At 39.6% G+C, this 27,951-nt stretch overlaps 1 protein-coding gene across 1 annotated transcript; it reads left to right on the top strand.

The window, feature by feature from the left end:
• Positions 1-21,109: 21,109 nt before the first annotated feature.
• Positions 21,110-22,067, top strand: LOC128743740 (E3 ubiquitin-protein ligase KCMF1-like). Its single transcript, XM_053840391.1, has 3 exons — positions 21,110-21,201; positions 21,260-21,785; positions 21,852-22,067. Exons 1-3 carry the CDS (start codon positions 21,195-21,197, stop codon positions 22,006-22,008), a joined length of 690 nt encoding a protein of 229 aa, XP_053696366.1. The 5' UTR covers positions 21,110-21,194; the 3' UTR covers positions 22,009-22,067.
• Positions 22,068-27,951: the final 5,884 nt, after the last annotated feature.

The raw sequence follows: 27,951 nt of genomic DNA, 5'->3' as shown, positions 1-27,951 counted from the left end.
ACCAGACGATAGAGCTTTCAATTTTAAGAAACTCTTCCAAAGGTTCGATAAACTTAAAACCATGTTTTCCTAGTCAAAACTCTAGTGCGCACGTTTTCTTTGGTTTGGGGCTATTGTGCGCGCAAATAACCGTGTTATAAAAGTTGGCGTGTGTGTTCGAGGGTTAATATCTTTTGACCTATAAAACCAATTCTTATGAAATTTTGCATATATATTCGTAGTGTGAAAACCTCTCGTTAAAATAATTGAAATTAGGTAAATTATCTTGATTAAAATCATTATAAATTATTGTTAATTTTGGTGTGGGGTATTGGATTGCTCATAACTTTCAAATTAAACGTCCAATCAAAAAACCAATGAATAGTGATCTATCCGGCTAAATTACCTGTCAAACGAAACTAATAGCGCGTAAATCGGTTTGGTCATCTCCGAGAAACAGGCGTTCATTTGTACCTAGTCAAAACCGGTTTTTCAAGGCTAACTTTTGAACTGCTTGTCCGTTTTGAATAAAACTTAGCAAAATATTTAGTAATAGTAAGAGCTTTCGTTTGGTACTAAGATCGTTAAAATTGGTTGCGTGGTTCCGGAGAAAACCGTGTCACGTAGTTTTCATATTTTTGCTTATAACTTTCAAACGAAAAGTCAGACCACGCAACCATTCAATAGTCATATACTAGGCAATAATACCTTTCAAACAAAAGTAATAGCAGTCGAATCGGTTCAGCCATCTCCGAGTAACAGGCGATAGAAAATTCGGAGCGAACACACATACACACATACACAGATACACACATACACACATTCATACACACACAGACATTTCTCAGTTCGTCGAACCCTATCGATTGGTATATGTGACTCGGCCCTCGGGGCCTTGGATCAATTTCGTGTTTTTCGACCAATTTCTAAACCTTTGTTATATAGTATAACAAAGGTAAAAACAATCGAAAAACTTTGCTTTTGAAAAAAAAACAAAATCTCAATCAAAAACGTATACGTAAACGTAATTTGAAAAAGAAAAGATACCGGAAAACAAAATTATATTAATTATTTTAATTAATTAATACATATATTAGTACAATGCAATAATTTGTACATATTCTAATAAACCATTGCACGATGGTTCGGATTCGAAAAAATGCGGATATTAGCAATTGGGCAAAAAATGCGTAATTTTTCAAGGGTGGTGTCCTCGGAAAAGTCTAATAATAAAATATAGCGCATCTTTCTGCACTATTAGGGTGACCGTAAATTCACCTATTAGGGTGGGTGATACGAACTTTTGTTTTTTAAAATAAGGCTTATACAAATTTGAAAAAAAGTTTATGTCACCCCCCCCCCCCCCCTCCAAAAATTTTCGAAATTTGAAGGGGCAAGAAGATAAAGTGCAACATTATTATGTTGCATTCTTTAGTGATAAGCAGATTTTTTACATCTCTAAATTACCCAATATGTGCAAAGTTAAAGAAATTATCCGGTTAGTCACGATCAACATTCCTTCACCAAGCAGTCTGATTCTTGCTACAGGTCACAGATGACTATTGTGCTTAATCTTCAAATCCCGACGCTGAAAATTGGGGTGCTTGAAATCAGACTTTTGGCTCCATTTACTTTAAATTTTATTCCATTTTAAATCAACTTGTTTTAAAAGAACCGAATTAGGTTGAGGCATCAATAAACTAAACAATATTGTTTGGACACGCCGCCCGTACTGCGGTCGGTATCACTGTCGTCATTCGTGAGTGACCTACCTGAAAGCTATGTATTCCCGCTTCCAGTATAAGAATAAGTCTTTGTTGCGCCTCACGCTATTGTTACTAAAATCTATATAAACCAGCTTAGATGCTGGTCAGCAGTTATTATAGTTATTATCATTCGCATTTATCATTATCAGCATTCAGTAGCCCAGTTGCTACTTGTCTCTGTTGCCACCACCGTTACGTGGCTAGATTAGTACGAAATGTAGTTGGCTTAGTGCCACTGTCGGCCTGCTTACCAGTAGCCGCCAGTATTCCATAATTGTTACCCCGTTTGTGATATAAGTGAATATAATTCGTATAGTAAACCAGTGTACTATTCAGTAACCGAACATAAAGAAACCCGTGATTCCCTGAGTCAGTGATCCAAATTCACCAGGCCTTTGCCCGGTACAGTTTACTACAACTGGCAGAGGTCAGGAAGGAAAATTAGAAAACACTACGTAGGGCCTTCCACAACGGACGAACAAATATATTAGTGAAATTTGGTACCGCTTTTGACGAAGATATTCAGAATTGCAGTGGGGTTATTTTTTGCTGTCATAGGTAGTAGATAGATTAAAATAGAAATACAACAAATTAGACAATCCGGAGTATCAGCTTTCAGTGCTTTTGGGGTTCCAATTGGTCGTTTTATTCCGTAGTGTCCAAGAAACTGACCCTAATTTTGGATGTTAGGGACGTAAAACTTACAATTTTACCTTACAAATACAATATTTTACCACGCATTCGATGCATGCAGAAAGGATGTCAGTGAGTTGTTCGAAACTTTTCTGACTATTGTCATGTTGTGATCATCATTGGGATCAATGGTGGCTCCGACTATAACATCAAATCAAGCCATGCTGTTATACTGATTTTTTACTGAGCTTTATTTTCTTCTGCTTAAAAAATGGAGTTTTAGTATGGAAATGTGCAAAACTGGAATTAAATTGGAATAAAATATTTATTGCTAGGCAGTCGAAACGGTTTATCTCTCCAAACATTTAAATGATTCGCAAAATCCTGGAGCTTACTAAGAAATATGCAATCATTTATACTGGTCTTATAACAAAACATTGTCCGAACCACTATCATCCGAAGCTTAAAAAAAGACCCAGAACGCCTGTTATGCTGATGTCCGGCAATTTTCAATTAAAGATCAAGGTTCTTCGGCAGAGGGCTGTTAAAACTCCTGATATTTGGAGAACAACTTCCACCGCGGTAGTAAACTTCATCCGAAGTGCATCACCGGCCTGGAAAAATACTGTTAGTCAAGCAATGACAATCGCTTCTGATAGTTCTTTATTCTAGTACTAGGTTGACCCGTCGTGGCTAGCCACGATACCAAAACCTTTAAAAATGTAATATGGTTTACAGTTCAGTACAGTACAGATTATAGTCACTTTAACAGCTTGGGCCATTCGTGACTTCTGCGGGGTTAGGATTTGAACCCGGGTCCTCGGCGTGAGAGTCGTGAATGCTAACCACTACACCGGAACTGACCCCGGTAATCTTCTATTAATTAAAACACATGTACTCTAAAAAGAAAGCAAATGGGTCTTAAATAAAAGGGGAAAAATTTGTCAATCGCGAGGAACGTGCTGCTCAAGGGAGTACACTCGTTGGACCACGACTACAAAAACAACCTTCGTTTTAGTAAACCGGACAAACTCTTGTCTTAGTTATTTGCTTGAAATCGAATCCATGCAAAACAACATCTTTGAACATTGGAGATTTCGACGGCTTTTTTGCGACCTAGTTCCTTAAAAAATTAGAATACTTTTAATATACTCGAAATAAAATACTTTACAGTAAATGTCTAAAGCTACTTCTACTAAATTCTTAAAGTTAGAACCTAAATTTGCGGACTTCAATATTTATTTACTTTATATTGAGATATTTCAGGTCTGGTCAGTTTAGCAACAAAATCATGGAACAACACGTTCCATATAAACCACATTTTGGTGAATTCTTGCTTTTTTATCATCAAAGTTTGAATGTTTTCTTTGATAAAACACCACACTGTGTTTAAGAAAACACGCTACATTTGTATTAAAATCAAATGTTTTTATTCAAGCGCAGGACTTGTTGAATCAGTATCGCATTATGTGGCAGCCCATCAAATTGCCTATTTCACCCACCCACCCACTGAAATCATTGTTACCTTCACAACGCGTGTTGGAGTCTAGAGAATTTTTTATTCCACAGCTTGCTTGGATCTAGCGTTACAGTCAGACACAAGGAAACTATAGGGTCGTTTGGGGTGATTTGGACACCTGGGGTAAAATGGACAGGTGCTTTATCTCGGAAAGTAGCAGTTTCTCTGCATTCACATTATTCTCAACTTCTTCCTTATCTTCTTACACCATTATTAACGCAAAAAAAAATGGGCTTAACTTTGACAGGTGTTGCCAAATGTAAATGTAAACAAAACAACTGCCTAAAACGACACAAAATGTAATTTTGATGCTCTAGGTTTTAAGGTTTTTCCAGTGATTTAACAAACTTTTCAAATTATTGTGCAGTGCAGTTCTGTTTGGCTGCATAAGAGAAACTGTGTGATAGAAAATTATAGCTAGATTGTATAAAAATAAATCCAATTTTTTAAACTCATATTGTTGTAGGGTAGTTGATCCAATAGTTGTGGTAGTACCAATAGTTGCGCTACTATTCATTATTAATGCATATTTTCGTCACCGTAGCATTTTAGATAAAACAATTACGTTCATTATATAAAACAGGTTCTTAGAAGTATTGGTAGTTAGACTACACCATTTAAAATTAAAGCATTATTTGCTAAAATGCCATTTTTCCAAAATCTAACGCAACTATACGCGCTGTTGGAGCGCACAACTATAGGCGATCTTCTATAGTTTTGCTACGATGTTTTTTCACTTAGCAACCTAGCAATGTATATGGGGAATAACACAATTAAAGGAACACCAAAATTAAATAAGGAAACATTAGCGCAACTGTTGGTACAATATAATTGAATCGGAAAATTCATTTTTTCTTTATAAAGCCTCTCGTACCACGAAAGCAATTGTCTTGGCTTGTGACAAATACCTTGTATTTGATAAATTTATATTCCTCAAGCATTAATTGAGGCATATACCTCAATAAACAAGAAAATTGAAGTTATATCGTGCTTAGTGGCGCAATTAATGGATCAACTACCCTATGCTGTGTGGAGTGAAATGGACAGTTTTTTTGGGGTGAAATGGTCCAGTTGATTTTAAACCATTTCTTCGGTCTCATTAACTCTAGATACCGTAAAAGTATAAAAGAGATGTGCATGTGATGTTGCAACAAGAATCCACCGAAAATATCATTATAGACAATCAAGAATGGGTTTTGAGTATTTGATAGTATTTGCAATTTCGCCAATCGCCAAAGGGAACATTCACAACAAAAGTCAGGAATTTTAATAATCGGGTTTCGATGTGTTTGAGAACTGACTGAACGAAATATTTCTCTGGTCATTTTCACTCATACTCAGATTCATATTGAAATTTTTGATTTTTGAGGCACTCGGGGCTAAGCCCTGAATGTCTATGGTTGTGCAAAATGCAATGTCGCATTCATTTTGTTATCGTAACTATTTTATCCCAATCGATATGTCGAACTGTCACTATATCTCCAGCTTTAGGTTTGACCACCTCTCTGAGCCACCAGGAACCAATGCAGGAGCACCATGTGACAAATGGCGAATAAGACTTTAAATAAGATCTAGATTCTTCGAAGTAAGGTTTTGTATACTTGCGAAAAAACTAAAGTGATATTGGTATAACTTATGAACTGGCTCTTCCACTCAGATAGACGGAATTGAGTGCGAAACACTATTACTAGTTAATATGTGTTCCTAAGTTATCTGCAATGAGCCTCAGTATGTTATTTCGTTAAAAACAACCTTTTTTTACACATTGTCCATTTCACCCCAGTGGGTGTCCATATCACCCCAAACAAAATTTTGATGCCAAAAAATCATTATTTTTATTTTAACCTATTTTAGCAAAACAAAGCTAGATACAATTGTTAAACTTCGCTGGTAAACAGAAAACAAGTAAATCTCAATATACGATTCAACTTTTTTGAGTTTTTATGCATAGATTTTGGGATAATAGGTGATTTGCTTAGGGTGTCCAAATTCCCCCAAATTACCCTATATAGTAATAATTCTTTAAGGTGAAATTAGTCGTCATCGATTCTGCCAATTTCAAAAGCAGTTTTTTCGTTTAAAACAAAAATTCTGTTCATGAAAATATATTCGCTGTATTTAGATTGGCAATAAGAATGCAGTATTTACATTTCTATAAACAGAACCTCGCTTTTGGGCCAAAAAACTGCTTCCGAAATTGGGCTCTCCGACAAAAAGTTAATGACTGCTAATTTCCCGTTAATACTTATACAAAGATAAACACGTTATTGTTGAGAACCAGCAGGAATGGCCTGATATTCATATCACTAAGAGGTTGATCAAGAAACGAGCGGTTTCAAACGTAGATAGTATCAGAGATTTTGTTCTTAACAAACGCCGGTAGTACAGCACAGCAGCCATTATTACCAAGCTGATTTATCTCCACCACAATGCTTACTTTATGTGCTTGAATCAAAAAATTTTGAAGGTTGGTTCGGTTTGAACTAAAAGTTAAGTACTGTACAATATTTTTGTATTAAATTTGTATTAATATGGAAAAATAAACAGTGGTTTCTTCTCCTTCGTTTAGTTATTGAAGGTTGAATGTTATTATTTTTTTCTTCCCCCCCCCTTTGAACAATATTTCGGGACAAGGACATAAACTTTTTTCCAAATTTGTATAAGCCTAATTTAAAAAAAAAAATTTTTCTTCAAAAAGTTGCAGAATATACTAAAATAAGCAACTTTGCTGAATATAGTAAATATCTATCTCTTACCGATTGCGAAATATAATGATGTGTTAAAAAAGCGCACTTAAAAAATAAATTATTTTCAATAACTTTGCACATTTGCACATTTGATTTTTTTATTGCTTTCGAGTGTTCTACAAAGTTATTCAGTAAGCTGAAACACACATTTTCTCTAAAGACTGTTTGTCGCTAGAACGCATATTTAATAAGTTATAACATAAAAGAACAAAAAATTACAATATTCAATTTTTTTTTTTCAGTATCGGGCAACTTCGCGCAAACCAGACAACCATTAGGTGAAAATACTATATTTTATCTATAAAAAAAAATATTTCCATCAGGAGATCTCTAAACGAATTTCAGAAAAAACAATTGAAAAATGTGAAAAATGAGGGCTGGGCTTAAGAAAAAAAGTTTATATGTGAAAATTTGTTCAAAATCAAGCGTAGAATTTGATTTTAAGTTTCACAAAAAAAACAAATTTGGATATTTTTGAAAAAAATTTCTAACTTCAAAATTAAAAAAAAAAATTCAAAAGAGTATCCATCAATAGCTCTTCACCAGATTTTAGGACATAATTTGGGCTATCTTTAAAAAAAATGAGGCTATATGCTTTTTTTTAATTTTTTTAATAATCATTTTAAAATTATTTTTTTTTGTCGTTCGGACAATCTTAACCACGTAGTGTTGACACTAGACGGGCTAGAAACGACAAATTGATTCTGGATTCCTGAAATTAAATGAAAAAGAAAACTTTTCCAATTAAATTTGACTATTCATAAATAGTATAGACTTCCAACAAATTTATATCTGTTAAGCACAAACCGGTTTTCTAAAACTGAGACTTTCTGAGATTAAATCGTGGAAAATAACCTCTATGGCTAAGATCAGCGTTAGGATAATCAAATAAATATCTTCTTTAAATCTTTGAGTTTTCTACTGTAACCATAAAATATATTGTTTTTCTAACAATAACTTTCAACCATAGCTGTGTAACAGCAACAATCATCTTAAAATGAATCAAAATAATGATAATTCAAGTTCTATAATTATCAAGCTTTAAAAACGTATTTTATTGATTAAGTATCTAATTATGTTTAAATGGTATGGCAATGCTCTTGTGTGTGTCATGCTAATTGTTGTACACTAAATGACTATAAAAGACCTGTGATCCACTAGGGTGGCGAAAATTGATGCCGTTACCCTATGCAGCTCTCGCTTATATAGCTATTAGCGCTTATGGCTGTTAGTATGCAATCGACATCCATCCGTGATGCAGTCTGCCTGCTGATAAAGGAGAAATTCCATTCGCATTTCACCTTTTTTTGTCAAAATGAACGGTAAGTTAACTTTATTCCAAATATCGATGAATTATTGTACCAATTTGCATTATTTTATAGGATCTAACGAGCGCTGGTATTTGTTAGGCTTGGATATTGCCTCTAATTCCTTTATTCCTTTACACCCCCCCAACACTCGCCCAAGTCAGCTACCAGATTTGGTCGATGAGCTTTGGGACGATGTCGTCGACGAGGACGATTATGAGGAAACCGACACCGATGAATCCGACGAGGACGATCATGTGCGAGGAAGGGAATATTTCTTGCCTAGTTCACACCACCATACAGCTCACCCAAGGCAGCAAGCTTTTTCGAACGATCATCTTTTAGACAATCTCGCCATCAACGCAGAAGACAATCTAGAATTCCGCTCGGGTGACAACTTTCTTAGTCCACGCCTTCACACAACTCAATCAAGTCAACAGGGTTTTTCGGACGATCAGCTTTTAGACAATCTCGCCATCAACGCGGACGATCCCGATTTTTTGGAAGTCAAAATCTTCAACTGCCCGTACTGTGAACGCCCTAAACTGAGTATCTCGGCATTGTACGATCATTTGACTCTGGAACATCTAGATAATGAGCTAAACGTGTGCTGTCCAATATGCGTTGGCTTCGGAGAAAATCACAACGTTGTGCAAAATATGCACCTTTCAGAACATATTGCAGCGAAACATAGTGCTAGCTTCGAGCAGTATGTAAGAAATGTTCGAACTACTAATCAGGACGATGGAGATCGGCTAAAGTTTATTGCTTCGACACTTCCTCCCACCTACTATCGAGCTAGAGCGCGTTCGACAAACCAACCAGCATCTTCATCAAACACTGCCAACCACCAAGACTTAGAACAACGGTAAAACTAAACGAAAGTATTGTGCTTGATCCAGTGATTAAAAGTTTATTTTTCTATATTGCAGAAACGACGAAGACCGCCAATGTCCCATTTGTTGGGAGACATTTTCGGACATAACTAGCCGCGAATTGCGATGTAAACATAAATTTCATCGCGATTGCATCCAACAATGGGTAAACCAAAATAACACTTGCCCTGTGTGTAGACAAAGTGCTCAATGATAGCGATTCTTATCACATCTGACTGATAAGGATTCCTGGAAGGGCCATATTGTGGTAATATGGCACTTTTCAATATTTTTTATCACGCGACTAAATCTTATGTGATTCCTAGAAGCTTACTCAATGTTATTATTATGTTATCTATACAGTTCTAAAATAGACAGATTACCGCATAGTATTTATCAATTAGCTGAACCCGGTGCAAGCGTTGCTACGCTTGCAACTAATTGAATGTAAATTTAATAGAACTGGCGCGCTTATGGTTGTTTTTCGGAATGGGTTTTGTTAAAATATTTTCGTTTGCTAATGTGTGATTTCGATTATAGAGTTTTATTTCTTTATTATCTGGAAAAAATACAAAAATTATTCTTTTATATTTTTTTTTTTTCATTTCTTCAAATGCCTGGATTGTTGTTCGATATGTTGTTGGATACTAATACGAGACGTGTTTCTCTCGGTCTATGCTCTGTCACACTTCTCGGTGCTCGAAATCGGTCGGTAAATTTGGTACCATTTGCTTGATTAGTTCCTTGAGTTATGCCGAAATTTGTCTTTCATTTGTGTATGAGCCCTCCCTCCCAGAGGAGCACCTTCACATGCCAAATTTGGTTCCATTGGCTTGATTAGTTTTCGACTTACGGAAATTTGGGTTTCATTTGCATGAAAGACCCCTCTCCCTCCCCTTCTAGAAGAGGGAGGGGTCTCGAACCATCATAAAAACCTTTTCCGGCCCTTACATACAAATTTTCACGTCGATCAGATCGGTAGTTTCCCAATCTATAAGGGTCATACAGACAGACAGAAATTCATTTTTACAGGTATAGATCTTTTGGCCGGCAAAACCAATTCTTGCTCTTGCTTGCTTTTGCCAAGCTCTTGCTATCACTGAACTTTTTACCAAGTTTCATTGAAAACAAATTAGCAGTTTAAAAGTTAGCCTCTAAAACCGGTTTTGACTAGGTACAGCTGATCGCCTGTTTCTCAGAGGTGATCAAACCGATTTATGCGCTATTTAGTCTCATTTGAAAGGTAATATAGCCTCATAGATCGCTATTGAATTGACTGAAGTTTTTTGGAGCGTCTTTGTAGAATACGAAACCTGAAATTAAATAAAAGAAAACTTTTCCAAATTTAATTCCTTTCAGGGTGTCGACTCAAATCCAAAAATAAAATTTCCTGACTTTCCCTGATTTTCCCTGATGCATCAAATGTTGATGCCTGACCCTCAAAACTCGAGTATAAAGCTTATTTGGGCGATTTCTGGCTTAAGTTTAACCCTTTAGCATGGCTTATGCGACCTGCTGAAAACTAAAACAAGATTTCTTCGTGTTTTAAGAACACATATCAAAGATTCTTAACCTATTTCTTACCAGCGTTTCGAAAACGCAACGCACTCTTCTATCGATTCTATAGGGACAATTATGTTTGAGGTATCAACTTGAATCCAAAGAAACAAAGATTGGGAAATAATCTAATCGATCTGTTTTTGCACAAAGCTTAGATGTTACATACAACAAAATTACAACCGTGTAAACATAACAAATCTGGCTAACTTTCAGTCAACTCAAACTAGTAACTTTGCCGGAAGGTGGACACATGTCTGCGGTTTTTTAATTGAACTAAAACAAAACTTTCCTGGAAGTTTCAGCTTGTTATCTCTGCTCGCTGCAAAAAATATGGGGTTAAGGAGATGATTACCTAAAGATTTTTGGTACAAAACTGTGCGTTTTGCTGGCCTCGAGGTACGGCAAAAGTTTAGCTAGATATGTTGTTAGAAAATGTTCACATGGCAAATATTTTAGCCCTCAATGGTGGACAGTATGCGATTTCGGATTGCAACTATCAAGGCTTGAGAGCAGCATTGACTCGAAGGAAGTTCGGTGGCCGGCTGTTCGGTCCGATGTCCGTATATGGCAAATTCTTCAACTACAGCTTACGTATACTCACCAACAAATCATAAATCCGATGGTACTAGGAACGAATTGAACCGCCCAGTTAGCTTCGAAGTACGATGCTGATCGATGCCAGTCGTGTTCGAATCTTGGCTAGGCGGTTTTTGCTAGATAGAGTCAGTAGGATCGTTGCACTGACCCCGTAATTTTCCTGAACTCTAACAACCGGCTGCGAAGTCTGTCGATAAAGTAGGGTAATGTCTATTGACGGTTTAAGCCCAAGACTTTGCATTGCTTTACTAGTGACGAATTCGATGACAGGCTCGAAAGAATTTATGGGGTGCGTACGACTTGAAAATTCAAAACTCTAGCTCCCAGACCGATCCTTAACGGTCGATACTTTTTGGAAGTCATCAATGTACGGTATTTTCTTATCGACTTTGACCACTATTTCGTCGTAAGATCCGCGCAAGGTTATCGAAATCGGCGAAGGCTCGCACTGAGAGGAAGTTTCATTTCAACATTCAGCGGTTTACGGCGTATAACATTGCAGTGAAGTACACCAGAAAGCTTGATCAACGAATCACAGAACAGCAGGAAGAAAGGGAATAAGATGGAAGTGGGCTGTGGAGGATCCTCCATGGCGCCAACAACTACGAGGGAAGTGATAGGCACAACGTGTGGAAGACAGTGTAACAGCTGGTTTGATGTCGAATACCAGAAAATGACAGATGAGAAGAACCAGGCCAACAGTCGCGGGTTCACTGCGGATCACGTCAGAACAGAGAAAAATGTAAGCTTTCAGCGTATTACGTTACCAGCTGAACCAGTCCCGAAGGTTGCCAACTCGCATAAACGCAAATTCTACATAACGTTAACGCTCCCGGTAACCCTTAACGGACATGAATCATGGACGCTGAAGGAAGATAATCAATGGTTGGGGCCTTCGAGCGTAAAATTCTACGATTTTCGGATAAATTTTCAAATAGACCTAAGTGACAATGAGAGATTCTCTTCGCGTCTTCTCTCTTCCGCTTTTTACGGCGATCCTAATGCATTTTAACACATCAGCTTGGCATAAAACGGTTGCCGGAGTCATTAAGTTAGCTAAATGTTGTGAAAATTTCCTTTTCTATGCATTTATGTAGCCGTGAAAGACGGAAGAGAGGAGACGCGAAGAGAATCTCTCATTGTCACTTAGGTCTATTTGAAAATTTACCCGAGAATTGGTGAAAACGCTGTAGATCGCGTGTAAATAACAGTCTGTATCCCACTTTGGGCACTTGATGTCTGCACCGTGAAGTGCGTGAGGCCTACCATTGCCGATTTCGAGCACTACAGCGAGTGAAGTCTGACAATTGTACGGCGCAAAACAAATAAAAAATCTACGACAAACTGAAAGATAATCGAATCGCCACTAGACATGTGACAAGTTTTAATTCAACCGATCAATCTGCGTATATTTTACACGAAATTTGATTCGATTCCAAAGTTGATCAACAATATTTCCTGGTAATTCAAATTTCCCTGATAGCATTTCGAAATTCCCTGATATTCCCTGATTTTCCTGATCCAAAAATGAATTTCCTGATATTCCCTGATTTTCCAGGTTTTTCCAGGAAATCGACACCCTGAAAATGGATTTCTGTCGGGATGTTCCTTATAGAATCCAAAACTACTGAACCAATCGGCGTGAAAATTTGCATGTAGAGGTTTTTGGAGTCAGGAAAGGGTTTAGTGATGGTTAGAGACCCCTCCCTCCACTAAGAGGGGTGGCTCCCATACAAATGAAACACAAATTTCTGCATAACTCGAGAACTAATCAAGCAAATAGAACAAAATTTTGCATGTGGGTGTTTTTGGTGACAAGAATTTATTCTATGGTAAATTGAGACCGCTCCCCTCTTTAGAAGGGGAATTATAACTCCTCTCCCCTTTAAGAAGGGGGGCTTCCATACAAATTTCCTCATCATAACTCGAGAACTAATCAAGCAAACGTGTTGGAGGTGGAAAACAGTGAATCGGTTTATACTAAGAAAATTATGATACAAAATTATGGTTTGTAGCTGCTGAAGATAATCCTACTAAATTTCCAGTTATTACGGTTGAAGACCATTTCAGGCTGCCCAGTTTGCTTCGGGGTACGATGCGGGGTACGAGCCAGTAGGATCATTGCACTAGCCCCGTAATTGTCCTATACTCTAATAGCCGGCTGCGAAGACTGTCGATAAACAACGATGACAAACAATGACAAATGACAAATAAAGAAGGGTCAAGTTCTTAACAGGACGTTTATACCCATGGCTTTGCTTTTTTACCATTTAAGCTTAACATGGGCCGATACCTGATTGCTGTTTTTAATATGAAGCTTGCTAACTTGCTAATCTTGCTAATTGGGTTGAATTTCTTAAAAATTAAAAAAAAATGCGGTTCAAGCCATTTTTATTGAATGTTGAGGTACGGAGGGGGGAAGGTTTGGTTAACATTACGTAATTTAATGGGGGGGTTGTGCCAATCGTTACTTAATGTTACATAGGGGAGGGAGGGTGTCAAACAACCGGAATTTCTGCGTTACATAATTTGTGTATCACGCCTAAGGTTTTTCGCAAAATGATATTCGGCGAAATGTTGTACAATCATGGCGAATATTACTATCCGCTTTCTGGCTATGCAATGAGGGGACAGGGGAGTTGTTTTCTAGTTTACTGTGAAGAAAAATTGCAAATTTGTATAGGGGCCATTCAGATACCACGTGGACACAAAAATGCCAATTTTCAACACCCCCCTCCCCCTCCGTGGACAAGCGTGGACATCGACTCAACCCCCACCCCCCTCCATTGTTTGCCCACGTGGACATTTTTTTTCTTATGTGAAATTCTGTGCTCAATTCTGTTTTCATTTGCGTTATTCTGTAATATAAAAAAAATTAAAAAAAGCAAGCTAAACTAGGCATGTTATCTAGATCTAGTTCTTCTATCCATGCTGATCTTATCCACTACAAATAAATGATGGACTACAGGAAAGTCTGTTCCAGCTTGATATTCGCTTGAAGATTCATCTGCTTCAACCCCTGTTCAACAAGAGTACCTTAGCTTGGTCGCTGACTTTAACACATCACAAGACCTCTCCGTTGTGGTTCGTGAAATTTTAGGAAGACGAGTTATTTTTCAAATACGCTGTCAATGGATTTTCTTTTTCGTGGCGAGCTGCATTTGATTGTAAGGCAAAATACAATACGCGTCGTGACCTAATTTTAGTTAATTCAAAAGGCACAAATGAAAGTTCTATTTATTGCAAAAAATGTCGCTTGTCCACGTGGACATTTTCTATACCCCCTCCCCCCCCTTCCGTGGACAAGCGTGGACATTCACGTACCCCCTACCCCCCTCTAAGCTGTCCACGTGGTATATGGATGGCCCCATATTAAACTACCCATTCCAGGTAACTAATAAGCATTAATATAAGCAGCAAATCAGCGTATCTGGCATTTTATACTGCACGTTGTTGTATGTTAGCTTTTTGACTGCATAGGTGTTGTAAATTGGCATCCAAAATTGTATTCAAATTCTTCGTGTCAGTAATTAGCTGTAAATTAGCATTGTCAGCACTATAAGAAGGTTATCAGTAAAGTAGCTCTATATATTGCCAAAATAGCATTTAAGTAGCATTTAAGGCGATTTAAATGCTTATTGGCCTACATTTGAATAGCATTGGTGATGCTTATTGGTTACCTGGGATGCTTTCATAGTTACGTAACTGCCAAAATGAATCATCTAAGGTTGAACTCCTCAGAAACTTGCAAAACTCGAGATTGTGGCAAAGATTATCCGAGATTCATGATTTATGTACAACATAGGTTAATTTGTAGCAATACGAAGTTTGTCGGGTCAGCTAGTACTATATATTAAGACATAATTTAAAAAAATCTCATTTCGAAATACGTCCTTCTGAAAAGTTACTCTTGGTGAAAAATATTATGTTCAATGGAAAATGAATCCCTAAGTTGTATCCAACATAGCAGAGCAATTCCAGCTCAAAACGCCATTTTGACTCGACTATTTTTGATTGGAATGAAATTTTCCTGATGTGTTGGGTACCACGCAAGCAGTCTTTTTCCACTAAACTTGTTTTTTTTTTCGTCAAGAGTATTTTTTCAAAAGGGCATATTTAGATATGAGATTTTTTTTTTCAAAATATCGTATCTTGTAAACTACTTATTTGATCAAAATGACGTCAAAGGAAAAGTTGTAGCAAATTAAGTGTATTTTTAGAAAATCTATACCTATAAAGAAGGATTTCTGTCTGTCTGTCTGTCTGTCTGTCTGTCTGTCTGTCTGTCTGTCTGTCTGTCTGTCTGTCTGTCTGTCTGTCTGTCTGTCTGTCTGTCTGTCTGTCTGTCTGTCTGTCTGTCTGTCTGTCTGTCTGTCTGTCTGTCTGTCTGTCTGTCTGTCTGTCTGTCTGTCTGTCTGTCTGTCTGTCTGTCTGTCTGTCTGTCTGTCTGTCTGTCTGTCTGTCTGTCTGTCTGTCTGTCTGTCTGTCTGTCTGTCTGTCTGTCTGTCTGTCTGTCTGTCTGTCTGTCTGTCTGTCTGTCTGTCTGTCTGTCTGTCTGTCTGTCTGTCTGTCTGTCTGTCTGTCTGTCTGTCTGTCTGTCTGTCTGTCTGTCTGTCTGTCTGTCTGTCTGTCTGTCTGTCTGTCTGTCTGTCTGTCTGTCTGTCTGTCTGTCTGTCTGTCTGTCTGTCTGTCTGTCTGTCTGTCTGTCTGTCTGTCTGTCTGTCTGTCTGTCTGTCTGTCTGTCTGTCTGTCTGTCTGTCTGTCTGTCTGTCTGTCTGTCTGTCTGTCTGTCTGTCTGTCTGTCTGTCTGTCTGTCTGTCTGTCTGTCTGTCTGTCTGTCTGTCTGTCTGTCTGTCTGTCTGTCTGTCTGTCTGTCTGTCTGTCTGTCTGTCTGTCTGTCTGTCTGTCTGTCTGTCTGTCTGTCTGTCTGTCTGTCTGTCTGTCTGTCTGTCTGTCTGTCTGTCTGTCTGTCTGTCTGTCTGTCTGTCTGTCTGTCTGTCTGTCTGTCTGTCTGTCTGTCTGTCTGTCTGTCTGTCTGTCTGTCTGTCTGTCTGTCTGTCTGTCTGTCTGTCTGTCTGTCTGTCTGTCTGTCTGTCTGTCTGTCTGTCTGTCTGTCTGTCTGTCTGTCTGTCTGTCTGTCTGTCTGTCTGTCTGTCTGTCTGTCTGTCTGTCTGTCTGTCTGTCTGTCTGTCTGTCTGTCTGTCTGTCTGTCTGTCTGTCTGTCTGTCTGTCTGTCTGTCTGTCTGTCTGTCTGTCTGTCTGTCTGTCTGTCTGTCTGTCTGTCTGTCTGTCTGTCTGTCTGTCTGTCTGTCTGTCTGTCTGTCTGTCTGTCTGTCTGTCTGTCTGTCTGTCTGTCTGTCTGTCTGTCTGTCTGTCTGTCTGTCTGTCTGTCTGTCTGTCTGTCTGTCTGTCTGTCTGTCTGTCTGTCTGTCTGTCTGTCTGTCTGTCTGTCTGTCTGTCTGTCTGTCTGTCTGTCTGTCTGTCTGTCTGTCTGTCTGTCTGTCTGTCTGTCTGTCTGTCTGTCTGTCTGTCTGTCTGTCTGTCTGTCTGTCTGTCTGTCTGTCTGTCTGTCTGTCTGTCTGTCTGTCTGTCTGTCTGTCTGTCTGTCTGTCTGTCTGTCTGTCTGTCTGTCTGTCTGTCTGTCTGTCTGTCTGTCTGTCTGTCTGTCTGTCTGTCTGTCTGTCTGTCTGTCTGTCTGTCTGTCTGTCTGTCTGTCTGTCTGTCTGTCTGTCTGTCTGTCTGTCTGTCTGTCTGTCTGTCTGTCTGTCTGTCTGTCTGTCTGTCTGTCTGTCTGTCTGTCTGTCTGTCTGTCTGTCTGTCTGTCTGTCTGTCTGTCTGTCTGTCTGTCTGTCTGTCTGTCTGTCCGTATGTTCCGTATAGAATCGAAAACTACTGAACCAATCGGCATGAAAATATGCATGTAGAGGTTTTTTGGGGCCAGGAAAGGTTTTAGTGATGGTTAGAAACCCCTCCCCCCACTAAGAAGGGGGGCTCCCATACAAATGAAACCCAAATTTCTGCATAACTTGACCAAACCAAATTTGGCATGTGAAGGTTTTCGAGGGCAAGAATATTTTCTATAGTAAATTAGGACCCCTCCCCACTTTAAGAGGGGGGGCTCCTGTACCAAAGAAATACAATTTTCCTCACAACTCGAGAAGTAATTAAGCAAATGGAACCAAATTTGGCATGTGGGTGTTTTTGGAGACAAAATTTTTTTCTATGATGAATTGGGACCCCTCCCCGTTTTAGGAGGGGGGGATCCTATACACATGAAATACAAATTTCCTCATAACTGAAGAACTAATCAAGCAAATGGAACAAAATTTGGCATGTGAAAGTTTTCGAGGGCAAGAATAATTTCTATGGTGAATTACGACCCCTCCCCACTTTAAGAGGGGGGGCTCCTATACAAACGAAATACAAATTTCCTCAAAACTCGAGAACTAATCAAGCAAATGGAACCAAATTTGGCACGTGGGTGTTTTTGGAGACAAATATTTTTTCTATGATGAATTGGGACACCTACCCACTTTAGGAGGAGGGGCTCCAATACAAATGAAATTCAAATTTCCTCATAACTCGAGAACTAATCAAGCAAATAGAACCAAATTTGGCATGTGGAGGTTTCTGGAGGCAAAAATATTTTCTATGGTGAATTAGGACCCCTGCCAACTTTAAGAGGGGGTGCTTCTACACAAATGAAATACAAATTTCCTCATAATTCGAGAACTAATCAAGCAAATGGAACCATATTTGGCATGTGGGTGTTTTTGGAGGCAACCATTGTTTCTATGATGAATTAGGACCCCTTACCTTTTTAAGAGGGGGGGTTCTCATACAAACGAAATACAAATTTCCTCATAACTCTAGAACTAATCAAGCAAATGGAACCAAATTTATCATGTGGGTGTTTTTGTAGGCAAGAATATTTTCTATGGTATATTTTCTATGGATTTCCCCATCTTAAGAGGGGGGGTGGGGGCTCCTATGCAAATGAAAAACAAATTTCCTCATAACTCGAGAACTAATCAAGCAAATGGAACCAAATTTGACATGTAAGTGGTTTTGGACGCAAGATTTTTTTCTATGGTGAATTGAGACCCCTCTCTTCTTTAGAAAGCGAGTTATGGCCCATCTCCCCTTTAAGAGGGTGGGCTTCCATACAAATGAAATGCAAATTTCCTCTTATCTCGAGAACTAATCAATCAAATGGAACCAAATTTGGCATGTGGGAGTTTTAGATGGCAGAAATTTTTTCTATGGTGAATTACGACCCCTTCCCCTTTAAAGAGGGGCGCTCCCATACAAATGAAATTCAAATTTCCTTATAACTTGAGAACTAATCAAGCAAATGGAACCAAATTTGGCATGTGGGAGATTTTGGAGTCTTGAATTTATTTTACGATAGTTAGACACCTCTCACCCCTGTGGTAGGGGGATATGGACTCTCATACAAATAAAACAGAAATTTCTTGCGAAACTCAAAAACTAATCGAGCTCGAGAAATTCGAGACTCTTCCATAAAACATTAGTTAATACAAGACCACAAAAACTATCTATAGTAACACTAGATCATTCAGGACGAGACGGTCGCGAGTGTTGCCGGTGACCCGTCGTCGGAAGCGCCGCCCACTGGGGGGCTTGCAAAACTCGAAATTTGGGACAAAGATCATCCGAGATTCATGATTTATGTACAACACAGGTTAATTTGTGGCAATACGAAGTTTGTCGGGTCAGCTAGTAATTACATAACTTAAGCTATCTCATTTCTAAATACGCGCTTTGAAAAGTTACTCTTGACGAAAAAAAAATCAGAAAGGTTGTGTTCCAGACACAAAAAATCAAGTTTAGTGGAAAATGAGTTCTTGCTTGGTATCCAACACGTTAGGAAAATTTCATTCCCATCAAAAATAGTCGAGTCAAATCGTTTTGCTAGTTGAGCTGGAATTGCTCATCAGCAAAACTTAATTCCAATCAAAAATGGTATTTGAGCTGGAAATGCCCATATCAAATGACAAATAAGATGATATAACAAAGGTTCCTGTCACCACTAGGTGAATTAAATCGGGTTTTTTAAAGTTCAATTTAGTTCGTGAGTTAAATGCCATTCATTACAGCGGCTAACGCAATTTTTTTGCTAGCTTTACGATTTTATTTAGAAACTAGCTGACCCGACAAACTTCGTATTGCCACAAATTAAACTGTGTTGTACATAAATCCTAAATCTCGGGTGACCTTTATTACAATCTCGAGTTTTGCAAGTTTCTGAGGAGTTCATGGGTGTTTTAATATACAATACATACATACTTTAATATACAATACATACATTTAATATACAATACATACAATACAATACATACATTTCTCAGGGGCGACCCAACTGAAGGAAAGTAATAGAGGTCAGTAGATCTAGGAAAATAAATAAACCTAGATAGAGGTGATCTCTACGGGGGGTTTGCCTCCAAAATCTTTCCTCCAAAAACCTTCACATGCCAAATTTGGTTCCATTTGCTTGATTAGTTCTCGAGTTATGAGCAAATTTGTATTTAATTTATATAGAAGCCCCCCTCTTAAAGGGGAGAGGAGTCAGGATTCCCCTTCTAAAGAGGGAAGGGGTCTCAATTGACCATAGCAAAAATTCTTGTCTCCAAAAACACCCACATGCCAAATTTTGTTCCATTTGCTTGATTAGTTCTCGAGTTATGCAGAAATTTGTGTTTCATTTGTATGGGAGCACCCCCTCTTAGTGGGGGGAGGGGTCTCTAACCATCATAAGAACCTTCCCTGGCCCCAGAAACCTCCTCATGTAAATTTTCACGCCGATTGGTTCAGTAGTTTTCGATTCTATAAGGAACATCCCGACAGACAGACAGACAGAAATCCATTTTTATAGTTATAGATTCAAGATTCATTAGCGTACTGTTGGAAGTTTGTCGTCAACTAAAATTCAAAGTTCGCTTAATCACTTAAAAAGTAAGCTGCAACGGGTTCTACTCATAATCTTTCAGTTAGTTTTACTAGTACTACTTGACCTTTTTATCAACAGACTTCGCAGCCGGCTGTTAGAGTATTTTTCAATAGCACTTGTTTAAAAATTATTAGTTGTCTTTATTGACTTCGATGCGTACAAGATTCCCCTTGCAAATATGTTGAAAATCGAACTGCAAATCTCTGCGTTATCACGGCTCAAAACCTAACAACTTTTCGTGACGCCCGTATTTTTAGATTTTCTGGAATGACACCCAACCTTCCAGCAAGCCATAGTCCTACGTCAAAATAAGAATAATCAATCTACCATCACACTTAAAAGCATCCTACAAGTGCAAGGCAAAAGTAGTTAAATAATCTGCGCAGATATTGCATCAGTCAGCACTTTAGAGTGATAAGCAGTAGGTACGCACGCGCAGAAGCACACAATCGCACTTCGCGCAAGTGGTTTTCACTCCTACTACGGTCTTTACTATCCGATACTACTAAATACTAATAATAAAGGGTATAAAACAAACCGCTCATTTCAATCGTCGGTGGCGCGGCGGTAGCATAGATAAGAGGTCTTCTTTCTCTTAGAAAGCAATGCTAGCCAGAAGGAGGTCGATTACGAGGAATCTTAATTTAAGATCGCTTCACGTTTTCGTCCCTTAGCTTATTATTCTACTTTTTCGACATCATCAGTATGAAAAATCAATCAACAGTTATGGATTGTTAATTTCTCTGTATTGAGAGAAACATGTTAAGGCAATAAAAACATGATGAGTGTTGATGGAAGACTTCATGAAATCTAGACTAAAATTTCAATGTAATCTTGGGTAGAAAAGTGCATTTGTGACAACTACTATTAGACTTAAATAGCCGACTCGTCAGCAAGATTTTAACTTATCCGTGAGAAAATCAGATAATCGCTTGTTCTTTGTACGAGGTCCGTACGAAGTTCTCCGTCCTATTGATGAAATGTTTTCGATAAAATCCTAACCGACTTGCGTCGTTTTACATGTGTCGCGTGCCGGTTCTCTCCGTGTCATCCTGTGCAGGCCTTATGACGTCGTTAAATTTTGCAACCGCTCCTCTCCGTTTCACTATTCTGCTCTCGCTTATGAGCGTCAGTGATTAATACACTATCGACTTTCATACACAAAGTAGTTAGTAGTCTGCCAGCTGATAAAGAAGTGATTGATTCGCATTTTACCGTTTTTGCATAACTTTTCCTCAAAATGGACAGTAAGTTAACTGCTTTACAAAAAGGGATGAAAGTTCCATAAATTGAATTATTTTATAGGTTCCGATCAGTTTAGGTGTTTGCTGTGCCCAGACGATGCCTCTTTCTGTTCAACAAATAAACACCATACAGCTCACCCAAAGCAGCAACTATTTTCGGACGATCTGCTTTTGGACAATCTCGACATCAACGCGGATGATCCAGAATTTTTGGAAGTCAAAATCTTCAACTGCCCGTACTGTGACCGTCCTAAACTGAGCATCTCGGCGTTGTACGATCACTTGACTTTGGAACATCTCGACATTGAGTTTAACGTGTGCTGTCCAATATGTGTTTGCTTCGGAGAAAATCACAACGTTGTGCAAAATATGCATCTTTCAGAGCATATTGCTGCGGAGCATAGCGCTAGTTTCGAGCAATATGAAAAAAATATTCAGATCGCCAATAAACACAGTCAACCCGAAGGCGATCTGCTGAAGTTTATTGCTTCGACACTTCCTCCTACCTACTATGGAGCCACGGCGGAATCAACAAATCAACCGGCAACATCGTCAAACACCTCCAGCAGCCAAAAGTTGGAACCAGAGTAAAACCAAACGAAAATGTGCTTGACCGTGTGATTAAAAATTTAATTTTAATTTATCTATTGCAGAGATGACCCAGACGAAGAATGTCCCATTTGTTGGGACCCATTTTCGGATTCTGATAGCCGCCAATTGAACTGTAAACACACATTCCACAGTGAGTGCATCCAACAATGGGTGGACCAAAACAACAGTTGCCCAATGTGTAGAAAATGTGCTCAATGACAACGAACGATCTCCATCACATCTGAGCGGTGAAACTCTCGTGATAAAGAGTACTTAGAAGTGCCATATAATCAAAGGGTCTCTGTGATTGTTACGGACCCCGTTCAAAGTTACTATTCGAACCTAAGCATCTGTCTACGCATTTCAAAGCCAATACAATCTGTGCATTTTTAAAATACACATTTAAGTGACATTCATCTACGTTTACGACTACGTATGTTAGAAAAAAGTTCTATTTGAGGGTAACAACCTGAATGTCACCTTTACCTGAATATCATTTGCTTTAGTAACATTATTTTGACAAAGGTTTTTATGTATTTAGTAATAAATACTTAACGAACAAACGTTTAAATTCTTTTTGTCATCCAACAAACTGAGCCTGATGAAGAAAGTTTCCCCACTTTATTCGGTTTTGGACGTGGACAACGGTTTCGGACGTGGACGTGGACGCTCCACCTGGTCCAACCATCTTGCTCGCCGTGCCCCTGGTCGTCTTGTTCCTACTGGTTTTGAAGCGAACACCATCTTTGCTGGGTAGTTGTCCGGCATTCTTGTAACATACCCTGCCCATCGTATCCGTCCACTTTTTTAGCCACCTTTTGAATACTAGGTTCGCCATCGCCATTGACGAATTTGAGTAAAAACTGCCGGCGTGTCGCTACCTGTCGCCAGAAAATGATTTGAGGCATTTTTTAGGGTTGCGTCGGGGAAAACACAAAAACACGCGTTTTTTCTACAGGCCATGTATGAGAGTTAACAAATTTCAATAACAAACAAGAATATACTGCATTGTTCATTTTATGCAGGGGAAGGATGTGACATCCTGGTAATGATAGCATATTAGAGGATTTGTCTGAAATGTATATGTGTAATATTGGTAAATGGTTGGATAATGCGTAAAACAGACCCCATAGTGGTCCTTAGCCTCTTATCCGGCAACTCCTATCCCTACCTTCACGTGGTACCAGCCGGAATACGAGCAACCTTAGCGGAGATCGGGTAACCAATCCCGGTGGAAACCAAGGTCGTATTCCAACAGGCAGTGGTGGGCACCGCTAACCGAAAATTTAGCGTCGCTAATCGCTAATCCGCTAACCGAAAAAGTTAGCTCGCTAATCGCTAAACGCTAATCGATAAACTCAGATTAGCGAAAATTTCGCTAATCGCTAATTTTTGTTTGAGCATATACTATACATAGCGCAAATAACTGTCGACAATTCATAATTTTTGGACATAATATATGCATGAAAAGTTAACTGATTTTAGCAATTTTTCATGCAATTACCCAATCAACTGGTGATGAACCCATCTATGTACCGTCAATCGTAGGAATTGATTGTGTACATGGTGTACTGTACATAAATAATTTGACAGCGTTATCAATTGATTTTTAGCAGTTGTGACGAAAACAGACAAACAACCGGAGTGAAGAAGTTGGACATCGTGAGGCACTTCGTATCCGCCGGATATAGCCGATTCCTTCATCCTCTCCCTTCTAGGGAATGATTAATTGCAGTAGAAGCTAAAAAGGGACACCGAGAGCAAGGTGCCCTCAGCCTTGGGGAGGTCGGAACTAAACAGTAAAGAAGTATCTCGCCAAAATGGACATTTTTATGTGGATTTTTTTGTGAATATGTTGGCTGAAGGTGCTGGTAAAAAACATCTTTCCGACGATGACTAGACCTACTTGATGTTAGACGGCAACGACTGGCAAAGCACTGGGTACACGACTGGCAAGGGTACTGGGTACTGACACCAAGAAGATAAGCGATGGCGTCAAATATATCTCCGACACAAAGTTCCCAAAGAATGTCCTTCTGTAACTGACGATCAGCGAGAAGCGAATGTCCAAGCTGCTGTTCTTTCCTTCGGGGCTCGTGGTGAACGGGGATATATGCAGTATGAAGTACTTGCTGGAAGTTACTGTCTGGAGGACGCGGTCTTTTGGCCGCCCTGGCATCGGCCCAATATGCATATGCCAAAAGAAGAGATGTACCGGATCATTGTACTGAACACCGCCAACCTTTCCAGCATCACCCAGCTGCAAACAAAAGAACCTTTTTCATCGTTTCAATGGCCATGACTAAGGTTCTGGCTAACTGCCGTAAGGCCGACCGACAGGGCGTCGAAGCATTTGTTGTAGAAGGCTTAAGGGGACATAAAAGACTAAAAATTTTGAAAAAATCATTATTTTTTTATTTCAGAATTTGATTCTACAGCCAGAGAAAAAAGAAAAAGAAGACAAAATTTTATTTTTTCAGGCATCTATTTTTCTTTTTTTTTTCGTTTTTCTCAAGCTGCGTTTTGTTTACGAAACTCAAAAGTTATAAAAGTCTTGGCTAAGCTACTACCAACAAAACAAAAAAAAGTTTGTTCCAATACGTTGTCTAGTTTCTGAGAAAAAGGTACATAAAGTTTGAAAATGGTGGTTTTCCAGGAGCAGCGTTTTATTCCGCTGAAGTTGTTCCACGCCGCACTGAAATGCTTATACGTATGATCGTTTTTCAGCCACTTCCCGTGGTCGAATCATTAAAAATTTAGTATTAAAATAAGCGGAAAATACTGCAGAATCAAAATTGGAAATAAAAAAATGATTTTTTCAAAATTTTTGGTCGGTCATGTCCCCTCAATAGAAAGGTGAAATTAGCCGTCATCGATTCTGCCAATTTCAAAAGCAGTTTTTTTGTTTGAAACAAAAATTCTGTTCATGAAAATATATTCGCTGTGTTCAGATTGGCAAGAAGAATGCAGTACAGCAAAGTTTCGTTAATTGGTGGTTCGTTAATTGGGCGGTTCGTTAATTGGGTGCTCGCTAATTGGGCTATGTGACAACTTGAATGTCAAAATTGTATGGAATTTTCGAGTTTAGAAATTTCTAACAACTGTCAGTCGGCCCAATTAGCGAATCAGCTGGAGTGCAGTCGTGGCCCAATTAACGAATTCAGGCTGTATTTACATTCTTATAACCGGAACCCAGCTTTTGGGCACAAAAACTGCTTTCGAAATTGGGCTTTTCGACGAAAAGTTAATGATTGGTAGTTTCCCGTTAAGGAAATCTTTTGTAGTTATTTTCATCGCCGTCCGTATTTTGTTTATTTTTGTAATGCATATGTTATCTTGTATCTTGAATTGCTATCCATAGAGAAAGGAACTTAGAAACTTAGTATCTATTATCCAGAAATATTCGTATTTCAGTTCCATATTGCATGCTTTATCAGTGTCTGTTTCTTATATTATTATTGCCGGAAATCAAATTTCGACTCAATTAGAACTCGTTTGAACTCGACTTGTCCGAAAACGATGAGTGGAACTCTCGGTATATCATGATACTTCCTCTGTCATTCACCAGACAGTAATACTATTATTTTGGCGATTCAAAGGCATACAAACTTTGTTAATTTGTGACATTATTTCTGACGAGTCAAGAAAATCTTACTCGGAATTACAGCAAAGTTTCGTTAATTGGTGGTTCGTTAATTGGGCGGTTCGTTAATTGGGTGCTCGCTAATTGGGCTATGTGACAACTTGAATGTCAAAATTGTATGGAATTTTCGAGTTTAGAAATTTCTAACAACTGTCAGTCGGCCCAATTAGCGAATCAGCTGGAGTGCAGTCGTGGCCCAATTAACGAATTCAGGCTGTACTCCAATTTTTCCAGAGCGGTGGAGCGATCAACGAGCTGGGAACGAGTTCGTAGTGTTGGGCAAAATGCAGCATGCAGGATCGCGTAATGGACTGGAAAACGATCAATGGAAAGATGTGCGTGTTGAGATAAAAGGCCGCTTCTTCAACGTGCATTGTCCACACAAAGGTAGAGCCGACGACGAGAAGGAAGCGTTCTATGCGCAGCTGGAGGCAACGTGCGACAGCTGCTCACGACGGGACATCAAGATCGTCATCGGGGATATGAACGCCCAAATCGGCAGGGAAGCAATGTATAGACCGGTGATCGAGCCCCATAGCCTGCACACCGACACGAACGATAACGGCCAGCGATGCATCAACTTTGCAGCTTCCCGAGGCTTGGTGGTCTTTTCTTTCCTCACAAAGATATCCACAAAGCCACCTGGAGATCACCTGACCCAACGAACTTCGAACTAAATCGACCATATTCTCATCGAGGGTTTTTCTCGAACATCATCAACGTACGGTCCCTACGAGGTGCGGATATCGACTCGGACCATTATCTAGTAGCAGTACACGTACGCTCAAAACTATCAACGGTTTATACTTGGTTTATACCTCGCGACAAAGCCGCCCTCCTCGGTTAGACATTCGGCAGCTAAACAAACGCCAGTTGCCGAAAACTACGCGGACGAGCGCGGAATGAGTTGACCACGATCCTGAGGAGGAAAAAGCACCAAAAGGAGGACAGAGATCGGTGAGGAGCTGGAACAACTATTCCGGGCTAATGCTAACGCGCAAGTTTTACGAGAAAGTGAACCAAACTCGTAAGGGCTACACACCTAAACCCGACATGTGAAGGGACGAGGGAGGGGATCTAATCACAAACGAGCGCGAGGTGGTCGACAGATGGAAGCAGTATTTCGATGAGCACCTCAACGGCGATATAGCAACAGGAGACGCAATGGAAATTAACCACGGAGTGCCTACAAACGACAGCAGTGCGCCAGCTCCCGATCTCGAAGAGATCAGGCGAGAAATTCGTCAGCTGAAGATTAATAGAGCCGCCGGAAAGGACCGACTTCCGGCAGAGCTCTACAAAAATGGCCAAGAACCGCTAGCAACGGCACTTCATTGAATAATTTCTAGGATTTGAGAGAAAGAGAAACTACCGGAGGAGTGGATGGAAGGTGTAGTCTGTCCCATCTACAAAAAGGGCGACCGGCTAGACTGCTGTAACTACCGCTGTACCACGTTGGCCAACACCGCCTACAAAGTGCTCTCCCAGATTTTGTTGCATCGTCTATCCTCAAGAGCAAGAGAATTCGTAGGGCAGTATTCAGGCGGGCTTTATGGGGGCCCGTGCTACTACGGATCAAATTTTTACTCTCCGACAAATCCTCCAGAAATGTTGAAAGTACAACGTGCCCACGCATCATATTTTCGTGGATTTCAGGGCAGCATACGATACAGTTGAACGAAAACAGCTATGGTAGGTAATCCACGAGTACGGTTTTCCGGACAAACTCACGCGGCTGATCAAAGCTACTGTGGAGCGAGTGATGTGCTACGTGCGCATTTCGGGGACACTCTCGAGTCCTTTCGAATCGCGCGGAGGGTTACGGCAAGAGGATGGGCTGTCCTGTGTGTTATTCAATATCGCTATTGAAGGTGTGATCCGGCGAGCGGGAATCGAAACGAGAGGAACGATCTTCAACAAGAGTAGTCAACCCTAAGCTTTCGCAGACGACCTCGACATCATTAATAGTAACCTTGAGACGGCGAAGGCAATCTACGTCAAACTAAAAACGGAGCCTAGGAGGATAGTGTTACAAATCAATGCTTCTAAAACCAAATATATGAAAGGAAGATGCTCCAGAGAAAGCCACGTTTGCCTTCCACGGACAGATGGAAGTCGAGCCTACTTTTCCCTCCGCAAGACGCTTCGATCAAGGAGCATACGCTGCCGAACAAACCTGACGATGCACAAAACAGTAACTTTGCTCACGGAAGACATACGGGCCCTTGCCGTATTTGGACGAATGATGTTGCGGACTATTTTTGGCAGAGTACAAACGAATAGCGGAGAGTGGCATAGGCGTATGAACCACGAGTTGCAGGCACTACTTGGATGGAAGCCGGACGATTGTGCAGTGAAATTCGTTCTTTTCAATAACCTCACCAGCACCAGGAATAGAGGGGCTTAACATGCTAAATTGCTCGACCAGGTTGAAGCCGACTTGCGTCTGTCGAGACGCTCAACGAATTAGTGATGAATAGCCGAAGACCGAGTACAGTGGAGAGAAATTCTTCATACGG

The sequence above is a fragment of the Sabethes cyaneus genome, chromosome 3, assembly GCF_943734655.1.
Source record: "Sabethes cyaneus chromosome 3, idSabCyanKW18_F2, whole genome shotgun sequence".
Classification (NCBI taxonomy): Eukaryota; Metazoa; Arthropoda; class Insecta; order Diptera; family Culicidae; genus Sabethes; species Sabethes cyaneus.
The sequence above is the reverse complement of the archived record's forward strand: the minus strand, read 5'-3'. Positions and strand labels throughout refer to the sequence as shown.

What these genes read in the sequence shown, in the direction of transcription:
- LOC128743740 (XM_053840391.1), top strand. An exon ending in AGCCAAAAGTTGGAACCAGA is followed by an intron (nt 21,786 to 21,851) that starts GTAAAACCAAAC and finishes TATCTATTGCAG; the next exon opens with AGATGACCCAGACGAAGAAT.